Source organism: Oreochromis niloticus, linkage group LG2, assembly GCF_001858045.2.
Source record: "Oreochromis niloticus isolate F11D_XX linkage group LG2, O_niloticus_UMD_NMBU, whole genome shotgun sequence".
NCBI classification, from domain to species: domain Eukaryota; kingdom Metazoa; phylum Chordata; class Actinopteri; order Cichliformes; family Cichlidae; genus Oreochromis; species Oreochromis niloticus.
The window spans coordinates 19,264,267-19,276,433 of record NC_031966.2 but is presented as its reverse complement, the minus strand read 5'-3'; the positions used below and the strand labels follow the sequence as shown (position 1 = coordinate 19,276,433).

Below are 12,167 nucleotides of genomic sequence, written 5' to 3'. Positions count from 1 at the left end.
TGAATATTTCTCTAGACGTTTTACTAACAATGCCCTGTCCACATATTACATTTGTACTGTAAATATATCTAAAGTTTACTGAGATACTGACTGTTAAAACAATAAAGCCTTGCAAAAATATAATTTTTCCATTTCTTTCTGCTGTGAAAAGGAAAAAAGGGGGCTTCATATCAGTTTGTTTTTATTCATGTTTTGCATTTAACATCACTCATTAAGAATACATGAGCAGTTTATATTTCAGCATCGGTCAATCTAAACAGTTTTGAAATTCTCATTATCTATTCGTGCATTCAGAGATGTAACAGATTATTAATCAAAGCTGGTATGTATTAGCAGCAGGAAGCAAGTTAAAAGCACTTTTTCCCCCAAAAGATTCCAGTAAGCCACTGAAAAGACTTTTGTCTCAATAGGCTCTACAAAATCCTGTATTAGATATATAGTGCACATCACAATCCCACAAAGAAAATATGTCACGTTAGTATCCAATCCCTGACTCTGAAACAAGCTGCAGTTATGTTTATATAGATAAATGAAAGTTAATTGACATAGCCTGTAGTTTGGCAACCTTGCAATGAGAAGTTTCATCAAAACTGACAGTTTTATGCTATTTTTTTGTCAAAAAGTCAGTTTAGGTGTTAACTCTACATCTTAAATTCTCAGATGCACAACAGTTTGCACATTTTACAGCTTCTTTGCACAGTCGGGGCAATAAATGTGCTCTCCATTGATGACAAAGCGCTTGTTGGCCAAGGAGAGGGAGCACTTCTTGCAATTGAAGCAGTACTCATGCCAGGACAATCCCTCATAGTTGACCACATTGGTGCCGTGGCCAAACCCTGCACAGAGACACATAAGGTTTTTTTTTTTACAAACAAAAAGGATGTTAACATAAAGCATAAAGGCCAAAAAATGTAATACATGCTTTTACACTTTGAGACCAAAACACACTGTAAGAGCCGAAGGATTAAATTTAAAAGGGGAAATTACGTAAGGATTTAAATTCAAGTGCTTATTCATTTATTAGGCATATATTGTGCTTGCCAGAAGACAAATTTTAATATTTGTGCTTGTTCAGCTGACCTGCTGTGTGCTGCCTGAACAAATTGAAGTTGTGCTGAAAGTTTATTGGAAGTAATTAAATGGTTTTCTGCCAGAGATGAAAACAAAGTGTTGCCAGATGTTATGCCCTTTTCTTGCTCTCAGATACAAAATTATCTATCTATATAACACCGTACTTCTAAACCTTACTCCAAACAACATGGGTCTTAAATCAGTGAGGAAAAACATGAAGTATGCAAAACATTTTTATAACTTTTTAAAATTAATCCCAACATTATGTAGACATTTAAGACAAAACAAAAGACAGATGATGATGCTTCCCTGACCTGTTATTGGGTTCTTGCAGCCATGGCACTTCTTGGCCACATCAGTCTTGTAGCAGTCCACGCAGTAAATGTTGTCCTCGTGAGAAGTGAAGCGAGTTCCTGCCAGAGATTTATGGCAGGTTTTGCACACAAAACACTCGGAGTGCCATGGCTGGTCCTGGTAGCTGATCCCTCCAGAGGTGATAGGCTTGGAAAGGCAGATATTTTGATTGTGATGTCAAACACAACGGGATGATAACAAAATGAAGAGAATGATAAAGTCTGTGTATGTACCTGCTTGCAGTGGAAGCATTTCTTGGCAAACTTCTTTTCGTGGCAGGGAGAACAGTAGATGTCCTCACCCTTGGCCAGGAAACTCTGTGTGCGGATTGGCTGCTTGCACTCAATGCAGGTGAAGCATTCCTCATGCCACACCTTGTTCTTGTACTCCACGTTCTGAGATCCTGAGTGACAAGATGATTGAAAACAAATTATCTGGGCTGAAAATTTGCTTAGTCTATAATGAGGAGGGACATTATGTATATATATTTATCAGTGCCCTGTCTGATATTATCATATGTACTGTCATTACTGTTCCATCTCTTCGCTAAAGGTTCATGCTACCTTGTTGTATCTGAGTGAATTTTTAAAATTAAAAAATTCATTACATCCTATAACCTTTGCCGTGTTTATTAAAGTGTTGTATGCACAAAATAACGTTCTATAGAAAAATTATTACCCACAGTAATAATGTCATGATAACTTTTTTAGAGAGAAAAGGTGTGTATATGGTGCAAACCCACCTGGCATGACCACCTTGTAGCAGCCCTGGCAGCGATTGCCATCCTCTCGGGAGCTGCACTTGCCACACATTATCTTCCCATCATCCCGAGCGCTGAATGGCTCACTGGCCAGTGACTTGTAGCACTTGGCACAGCGGAAACAGTCCTCATGCCAGTAGCGGTTCTTGTGGTGCAGCTCCTGAGGGGAAAAAGCAGGGGTGGGGAGGTGAGCAGAGGTGCCCTCACTAAGTCCTCATGCAGCCCTCATTAAAATGGAGTTTGTTTACTCATCATGTGGACTGAGGCTCAGGGGCCGAATAGAGAACAAACCTATGTGACCAGCATAAAAGTGGTAATGAAGTGAAGTAGGGTGTGGTGAGCCATGAAGGAGTTAGAGGACTGAGATGGGGGAAATGCGCAATGAAGTACATAAGCTCCATTATTAGGAATGACACATCTTTTCACACAGTTAACTGCCTGTGACCGAGTACTGAGAGCATTTTCAAGGCAGAAGTCGGTGCTTTATAATAGCCAGACCTCAAGTTAAAGCCAGAAAGCACTCTGAACCTATAGTACATACAGTTAGGTCCACAATTATTTGGACAAGCAGCAAGGTCAAGCAAATACTGCCTTCAAAGGATTTTGAGGAAATTATTAGGAACAATCCCTTATGTCAGGTTATTTTAGTTTGTCCAGTTACTTTAAGGCCCTGTGAATAAAACTGGCTGTTACACCTAAACTGTTTATAATTTAGTTAAAGGCCTTGAATTAAAGCTGACAGTCTGCATTAGTGACGATTTACATCTACAAAAGGCATTTTTAAATTCAGATAGCTGGCACCCTGGGTCTACTCAGCATGGCTGATGTGAAAATGGGCTATAAGCAGATCTGAAGTCTCCTTCTCTGCAAAATGATTTTTAAAATGTTTTTATTTTGTCTTTGGAATCTGCGAGGAATATCTAGAAGACTTCAGAAACCCTAACCCATTTAAGGATCTTTGCATTGAACCAAATAAAAGAACAACTATTAAGTATAATAGTGTTTAGGATATATTCATGTGTGTATTTTCTTTTCAATTACAAAAGAAATCTTTATATTACACTCAAAGTTTAAACAAGAAAAAAAAATCATTCTTTTCCATCCACACTATTTTCACCTTGGAGTCAGCACCAATGGGGCGTCTGCACTCTGCGCACGTATTGGCGCAGAGCTTATCGAAGCACTTGGTGCACACGTGCTTGTCATCCTTCTTCACATACTTCTTGCCATGCAGATTGTCACGGCAGTAGTAGCAGTCAAAGCGATCAGTCATGGTGGAGGTTAGATAACTCCTGGGACCTGTGAGGAGACGAGAGGAGGAGAGTGTCACTGAATGTGTGCAGCGAATCTGCTCTCCACGTTTAGGTCTGCCTACATGACAGGATGTTTCCTTGTAGCACCAGCAGGGGGCACTGTTGCTTTTTCTACAGCCATGGAATCGCCATATAAAGCATTTTGAACCCCTTATAGTGGCAGCTCAGAATGAGCGTTTAAGAGCAAACAAATGAGTAAGTTTGAAGTTGCTTATATTGACAGGTTGAATATAAGCAACAATACATTCCACCCACATATATGAATATATACATCTGACCTCTTAACCTAAAAAAATAGATGCTGAATTTAGATTTAGTCTTCAGTGGAAAGATGTATATGTTTTTTCTGTTTTCCCATTGAGACACTATGACATGTGGCTCTAACAGCAGCATACCAAAGTGATGAGAGAAGTGTGAGTGAGGTAAAAAAGCAGCCCACAGATGTCTACTTGTTGATTGCATGTTTCCTGGCCTGTAGACTTTTTTATCAAGCTCTCCCTGGAAAGCTTATTTTTAGACCATTTGACTCATTCCCTTCACCCCCTCCACCTCAAAGCTGTCTCCCCAGAGCCCCGGCCCACATTCGATCTTTTGTCTTGCGTTTTGGCCAGGTCACTTTATTAGATGATATTGTAAACTTTATGTCAGACTGGCTTTGCTACTTTATCGGTCAACATTCCTGCATTCCTATCACAGTTGACATCCAGTGGGAGTCATTTTCTGGTATAAATAGTTATTCATAGGGTGGACAAATAAGCACTATCTAGATCATTTTAAAAGCTTATCTGGAAGCCAGAACGGGTAGCTGAACAGTCTGTGAACTTTAGAAAAATTGATTTATTTGGATACACAGATATCATTTTAATGCGATGCAACAACAGCTACAGAGGAAACAACGCAGGGTATGACAATTGTCCCAGTAACCATAGGAGCAAAGAAAACATTTATGCAGGGAGCTATTTAAGTAAGATGTGGTAAAAAAGCCACGTGAAAGAGATGCGAGCTATGTGGTGTGCCCTGTTCTGCAGCTGTGCTCGAGGGATAAAGACTGGACTGGGGCCTGAGCAGTGACACGCCCTACTCCATCTAAACTCACCCCCTTGTAGCATTTCATGGCAAAACCCCCTTCAGTCCAACACAGTCAACCTTGTCAAATCACACACAGTACACATTACTAAGCCCAGCAAGCCCGGAGATCTATTTTAGACTTGGACACTCTATTTAAAGTCCATTGACCTTCCAAAGTGGACAAATGTAGATGGATGCAGACTGATGACTGCTGGGACTATGCAGCTATTGTGGCTCCAGCTGACACATTTCCAGGACTTTAATCTGCTGTTGCAAACAGCGTGACAGCTGCCCCCTGTCAAACAGCCGTGATGTACAATGATGCTCAGCTGTGGTGGGAGAGGTGTATACCACTGTGCTCCCTTCGGGGAGGAGTCCTCTTTAGTGGGAAAGGTCACAGTGAGACCACTTCAAGAAGTGAGTCAAACACTGGACAGACTGAATATCAGCCGAAATAATATCTGTTGACGTGTTCTGTTCTTTGCCTCTGATTCTAACATTCCTTAAAGAAGGCCTACTGAAAAAGTTCCCATCTTCATGTGAAAGTGTTATAGAGGTAAAGGTGCATGGCAAGAACAATTTCCAAAATTTCAAAATAGGCCCCTGAACACATTTAAACAATCACTACATAATTGAACATCCACACATTGTAATATTAAACCACAAATCCATAGTACAACATGGCCTTTTCATGATGATACAATATATTGAGGAGTTATTGGGTCCACTAAGTTATTTTACTGCAGAAAAATACAAAATTCTCCATAGTGTAAGTAGATGTAACTATATATGTAGTTATGTATGCTATTTAACAATCACAAACCCGTCCTCTAAAATGAGAGTTGTGAGTTCAATCAGCCTTTTAAACACCGTTTCAATAAATACTCAATATTACATTCACGCAGAAGGTAAAATTCAATGCAGCTACATCAGCTTCAGCTAGGTGAACAAAATAAACTGGCATACTTATCTTATCACATAGTATAATTGACTAAAATTTATTAAATGCTTTTTCTCTGGATGTTTTTTTTACATTTCATGAAAAGTAAATAAAGTACAGGGAATATTTGAGCTTTAATTGTGGTGTTAATTTACTCATCCACCTTCTGAAGTGAAAAAAAGGTCCTTGAATTCAAGTTTTGTTTTTTTAATACATACTATTCTGTAGATTTGTTTTGATCCAAAGGGAAATGTTATATCTGTATCAGAACTTTAGTGAGGTTTTTGATTAAAATTTAAACTACCACCTGAAGATGTTAAAACTGATCATTTAAAAATAGCCCGTATTCATATTACAGGTGAGGTTGTTTCACACATCAAGAAAATCTCAGCGGACCTGCTCCGTTTCTCTGAAAACAATCAGAAACAACACATTGACTTCATTATCTGAAAACAGACCTGTTCTTCTTACCTGTTACAAAAACATTTTGCACCAGATTAGAAAAAAAAAAACAGGCAAAAAGTTTTTACCTGAGTGTCTGTATGTCATGTTTGCCTTCCAGAAAGGCCGAAAAGAAGAAAAGAAAGATAACACAGGGTCAGTAGCATCCACAGAGGGTCAAACCTGGAGACCACACATCTTGTTAAGAAATGGGGGGCTGTATATACCCCTCTGTGACCCGACCCCACATCCAAATCCAACCTTCAACCCTCCTGTCCTTTTTAGGGAATGCATTAGAGAATAGATTGATGAGAGAGAGAGTATGATGCAGAGATTAGGTGATGCAGATTGGATTCCTCTGCTGTAACATCAGCAGGTGGAAAAAAAAGAGGAAAACACAGTCTGGGGGGTTTGAATGATGACCGCGAGGGATAACAGATACTCCCACTGCCCTGACTTTAAATGTTTTGTTAGGCTCTTCAGAAGATGTACAGCTGAAATGTGGGATAATTTAAAGGGATGACTCACAAGAGGAACAAGTTGATATTGATTGAGCTGAGGAGGGAAGCTGTTTGGTGGAGAGTTATATAAGGATCTCCTCTTATATATTCATGAGTGGATACTATGGAGAAAACTAGTGGGGTTTGAAGAATAGAAAAAAATGAAGCCAAGAGTGCTGAATTCTTTCTCTGTTATCTTGTTGATTCAGATTTCAGGAAAGAATATTGTATTTAAATCCAGAGGAAACACCCACAAATTCCTCACTAATACTCTCGCCAAAACCAATTCTCCTCATCCAATTACAATACTTAACCCAGACCAACAGCTGAAACAGAAACATTTGTTATTATTAACGAAACATGAGGCCAAAATGATTAGATATTATTTTACAGAAACAAAAGACAGGTTCCCAAGTCATGAGTAGAAAAAAAACCCTTCTGGTTAGCAAACAGCACATATGGAACAACATTATCATTATTTGGAGCTATCTATTTGACCACCGGATCAATCAGTATATCAGATATAACTAATATGTTCACATTTCTTTAGCTGTGATATGGTCTATGAAAACTCCTTAAGGTAAATACTTGTATCAAAATGTTCCACTATGTTAGCCAGTTGTTTTGCAGGTCGTCTACAACATATTTTTATAACAATTTTAAAGAAACTACCTGCTGTTTCCTAAAACAAAGATATAAAAGCATAAAGAGTAAATTAAAACAGTAAAGTTGTGTTCTAGCGTTTGACCTAATGTTATGTTCTTCCTTACATTCAGTTAACTTCCACTGTTTCTACTAATACCAGAAACATTATGGTCACCATCATCTTGTTTTCTCATCATCTTGTCAGCTCAAATGCAGAACTACAGAAAGCACTTTCTTCTGATTCATTCAAGCTTTTAGAGTCAGACAAGTTTAAAGCCAGAAATATAAGACCACGACGAAAATTAAAGGAAAGTGAAAGCCCACAGACTAACAGAAAGTAAAGTCTAATGAGTTGGGAACCATAAAACTCTCTATTTATTCCCTAACCAGTGTATAGAAAAGAAAATGTCCTATGTTGCTCACAAAACACATCTAAATATACACACAAACTAGTGAGTGTGTGTCTGTGTGCTTCTGCCACACTGTTTAAAGGGCATCTGGTTGTAATTACAGATTCGATTTGGTCCATTACCATAGAACACAATATTACATTTGTTCTCTTTTATAATCTGTCACGCAATTACTGCAAACCCACAAAGACTAATCAATATGTCGAGAGGCGCCATGACTCCCAAGCCTATAAAAATCTCCAGTAGATGGTCTGCTCAGGAAATCTGTTACTTCTCAGTTTATTTGCATACTTAAATTTAAGTCTTGTTTCAGATTATTATGTCTGTAACCAGATAATTTTGCCCCACATCCTTTTTCTCCCTTAGTTTGTTTGGGTCATCTGTCTTAGTCTTTATCTCCTTATCTGCACTGCGATGCATTCCTCTCATTGTTGCATTGACTTCATGTGAATTTTTAAGATAAGGGGTGGGGCAAAATACTCCATGGAAAATTGGAAAGGTCACAGTCTAACAGTTTGACAAACTGAATAACTGATAATGGGATAATTATGATGATGGTGGTAAACGGTGGATTTTTTTTCTTTCTTTTTATTTTTTAATATTAAGGTACACACTCTGTCATTTAGAAGGTTTTACACATCAGGACATAATAGATCATCCAGATATTACCAGATATTAAAATTTAAATTTCCTTATATAAGTAAAACCTCAAATGAAGAACAACACATGACATAGTGTACATCCACGTTTCATTAACTTGCAGAACTGCCTGCAATAATTTAAAGTAATTGTTTTCTGCATGTACTTATCAGTCTCTCACAACATTGTGGAGGAATTTTGTCCCACTTTTCTGTACAACGTCGCTTCAGTTCATTCACAGGTTTTTTTAAGGTCTCACCGCAGCATTTCAGTCTGGTTGAGGTCTGGACTCTGACTAGGCTTTTGCAACACCGTGATTCTTTTGTTTTTCAGTCATTCTGCTGTATATTTGTTCCTCTGCTTGGGATCGTTGGCCTGCTGCCTGCCCCAATTTAGGTCAAAATTCAGCTGTCAGACAGATGGCTGACAACCGAATTCAAACGTCACCCTCTGCCACCTTGCTCGACAGTTGGTATGAGGTATTTATGCTGACATGCTTTTTGGTTTTCTCCAAACATGGTGTTCTGCATTATGGCCACACATCTCCAATTTAGTAGCGCCTGTCCAAAGGGCATTGTAGCCTGTTCAGATACAGCTTTTCAGAAGTAACATGCTATCAAAGTCTGAGATGTAGCACTTTGGTTTTTGGTGTTTTTTTGCAGTTTCTCTGAGCATTGCAAAGCCTGACAGTATGGAAATGACCTCATAACCCTTCCCTGACTGACGGGCAGTAACAATTGCTTCTTTGAGATCATTGCTGATGTCTTTCCCTCTAGGCATCCCTTAAAGACACAACTGAACGCTCCAGAACAGCAAACTGCCAAAATCTCTGCTGTTATAGATGTGCTCACATTTACTGATGATCAGTGATTCAAGTGCATTTGATTAAAAGTACCTGGCTGCTACTTATCCTTTTTTGGGAAACCCAAATAACCCCTGGTCAGCTGACTCACTAAAATATGTTCCAAATAAGAAAATCCAGGTTGGTGATGTAATAAATTTGCCATTTTTACATTTAGAGAAAAAAGGAGGACAAAGGCTGTAAAGTCATCCACACTGCTGATGGAAACAGACAGTAATACAGGCAGTTATATGCCCTCTCACACAGTGTGTGTACTTTTGAAACTGCTCCTGTTGTGAGACGCAATGAATTTGATGAATTTTTAGGTAGAGGTTCCAGGCTCTTTATCTAACACCTCTCTAAGCTGGCAGCGCCGAGAGACAGGAAATCTGGCCTGTACTTCCTGAATAATAACAAGTCATTCGGGGTGACTGACATAGGCAGCCACCCTCATTCTCATTGTTACCAACAGCAACAAAACCCTTGTCTATTTGTCTGAGAGCTCATTTCTCAACATGACCTCGTGTCCTGGACATCTCAGTGTCTCAGTCACCCTCCAAATCTGGTTAGTGGGCAGACAGCCTGAGCCGCACTATCTCTGTCAGGGGAACAGTGACTCACCAAACACACACAGAAACACACACACAGCGACATAGCGCACCAACCATTTGTTCATGTGCGGAGCTGTGTTACAAGATGGACATAAGGTCAGGATGAGACTGCAAGACCCAAACACGCCGAGGTCAAATATATTCCAATGAAAAGGCCACAAGGGACGGTCGATCAACACAGTAACACTCTTGTTGAACTAATATATCTTAGATGTGAGTGTTGCTAACACACGTCAGCGTTCTGGTTGTCAGAGTAATACAATGTTATACTTGTACGTATAAAATAATGTTAAACAGCAAAAGGGTACCTTTTTTTTTTTAAATTTCATAGTCATTATCCTACTTCTCCAGGCCAAATCACACCATGATCTATGTCATCATAATCATTTGTTACTCTAAGACTGACTTAGGTTGGAATTAACATGAAATAAAGTCATACTTTCCAAATTGCATGACCTTTCACTCAGTTGCATTTAACTGACGGCTATAGCAGTTGTATAAAAGCATATACAGAACAGAAATATAGCTATTTAAATCTGTTGAACTCAGTCCCACATCAAACAGCTACAGTGACATGCTAATTAATTTTTGTGTAATGACTGTAAATGGGCACATTTTGCACACTTGTGCACTTAATTACGTATAACTTTAATATTCAGCAGTGTAAATTTGCTCTTTTTGTGTTGACATTGAACTTGTATATAAAAGACCGTATAACAACATGATCCGTCCTTTCAAAAGGATAAAGAATCCCAATCACATTTTTCTCAGCGATGTTCTGTTTGTTTGTTTTTTGTGTGGCTAAAGAGGGAAAATAAAGGAGGACTAGTACATCTACACAGAGCACAGAGAGGATATTACTTCCTCTCAGCGGGGTCGGCCCACACAGATAAACAAGCAGCATTGCCTATTTAGGTTCTGGGCTGGTGAGAGCGCTGTTTCATGCGTTTCATCAACTCAGTCATCAGCACTCAGGCAGAACCTCTTTGTTTGTCTCTCTCTTCACTCTGTTTACACATATGAAAGAAATGATGGAACTTCCCTCTTAACTAAAGTATGTCTCTGTCAGGATAAACTGCTGGCTTAAACACCCCCCCCAGTTGCCTAAGTGTGGCAGATGTTGATGTAAGGTACCCTCACAGGCACTGACACATAGCACTTTAAATGTATATCAACTATATATCACATAACAGGCTTTATAAATGAATAATCTGTCACTCCCTGCTTGGATGTGTACACTGCTTTTATACTGATTTTACTAAAAGTTAAAAAAAGAAAAAAGACTTAGACAGGAGGAACAGTCTTTTTAGTTTGAAACTGGGTTAATTTATGTCCCATTTAAGTACAAAGTTTTTATGGATTTTGAAGGATGGTGAAGTCATACTGGAAACACAAAAAGGTCCAGTGTTCCAAAGAAAAAGCGGTAATCTCCAGGTCTCTTTAATGACATCATGCATTTGGTTTGGCAGCTGCCCAAACGGGAAGGGAGGAGATGGTAAGCTGGTTTATGCTGTCACAGTTTATGGCCACACATCATACCTTTGGGTTTTGCTCTTCATTATACAAACAAAAATGTATCTGTAGCACATATATGTCAGTACAAACCGTTACTAGATTTCCAATCCAAAGCAATATTCTTGCAACTATTCTTATGAGTGTAAATGAGTTATATCCAGATATTATATAGTATATAAGAGTTCCTCACAGATTACCTTAGAATTAGTTAATTTGCTAATAAAAGTAAGCATAAGCATATATCTATAAACATACGGAATACATAAAAGAACATTTTCTTCTTCATTTAAATATATGCGGGCTGACGCCCTAAACAAAGCGCATCACCTGTTGCGTGCCATAGTGCATGAAATAGGCAGCTGATTTCAGAGTAATTCAAGCATGTTACATATTTCCACACGGACACTTTGCGTAATTAACTTAAATGTCTGAAATGTCCGTCCGATAAGGAAGAAAAGTAACAATTACGCATTTTAAGTGTAAGTTTTTGGCACAAACATCCTTGTGATAAACCGCTCCTTGTTTCACATAAACTAAAGCGAACTTTAGCAGCTGCCTAATAATGCGCTGCGGTTTGGACTCACCTTTGCAACGCGTAAAGATGAGCGCCTTTCACTCTACGCCAGCAGTGCGTCCAGTGGGTTTGGCCGAGAGGTGAAATCTGCTGAGGCGACGAGGCTTTAAAGACAGGGGGAGCAAAGGAAAAAAAAAGAAGCTTGAGGACATCAGCCAAACCTCTGTAAGCGCTCATAAACAATGACCTCAGCCAGGAATTTACAAGCCCTCTTAGCGAAGTTCTCATCGGTCCTACAGTCAAGACAAAGGAATCGTTTATCATTTATCTGCATCAGCGAGCACTGACACTTTGACATTCATTAGCGGGTGTCACGGCAGGTCTGCGCTACAGGAAACCTGTGGTATGAAATTATTAACGCTTGCAGCATTTTTTTGTTTTTTCAGTTTTGATTCTACAAAAAATAAATAAATAAATAAAAAAAAATGAAAAAAATAGTCTGACTTGTTAACTTCACACACTTTTGTCCCACTTCTGTGCTGGCC

General features: G+C 38.9%; 1 protein-coding gene across 2 annotated transcripts; it reads right to left on the bottom strand.

The window, feature by feature from the left end:
• Positions 1-164: 164 nt before the first annotated feature.
• fhl1a (four and a half LIM domains 1a) lies at positions 165-11,955 on the bottom strand. 2 transcript variants are annotated; one of them, XM_013271346.3, is made up of 6 exons: positions 11,693-11,955; positions 3,303-3,484; positions 2,168-2,345; positions 1,659-1,828; positions 1,386-1,572; positions 165-836 (listed from the first exon to the last, which is right to left on the bottom strand). In XM_013271346.3, exons 2-6 carry the CDS (start codon positions 3,456-3,458, stop codon positions 682-684), a joined length of 846 nt encoding a protein of 281 aa, XP_013126800.1. In that variant the 5' UTR covers positions 3,459-3,484; positions 11,693-11,955; the 3' UTR covers positions 165-681. The 2 variants fall into 2 exon arrangements, with proteins under 2 accessions (XP_013126800.1, XP_003445262.1); XM_003445214.3 differs by lacking the exon at positions 11,693-11,955 and adding an exon at positions 6,037-6,156.
• Between the last annotated feature and the right edge of the window lie 212 nt (positions 11,956-12,167).

Coding starts and splice junctions, on each gene's coding strand:
- fhl1a (XM_003445214.3), bottom strand. Junction 2,346..3,302: donor CCATTGGTGCTGACTCCAAG/GTGAAAATAGTG, acceptor TTTTCCCCTCAG/GAGCTGCACCACAAGAACCG. Junction 837..1,385: donor CTGCAAGAACCCAATAACAG/GTCAGGGAAGCA, acceptor GTCTCTGTGCAG/GGTTTGGCCACGGCACCAAT.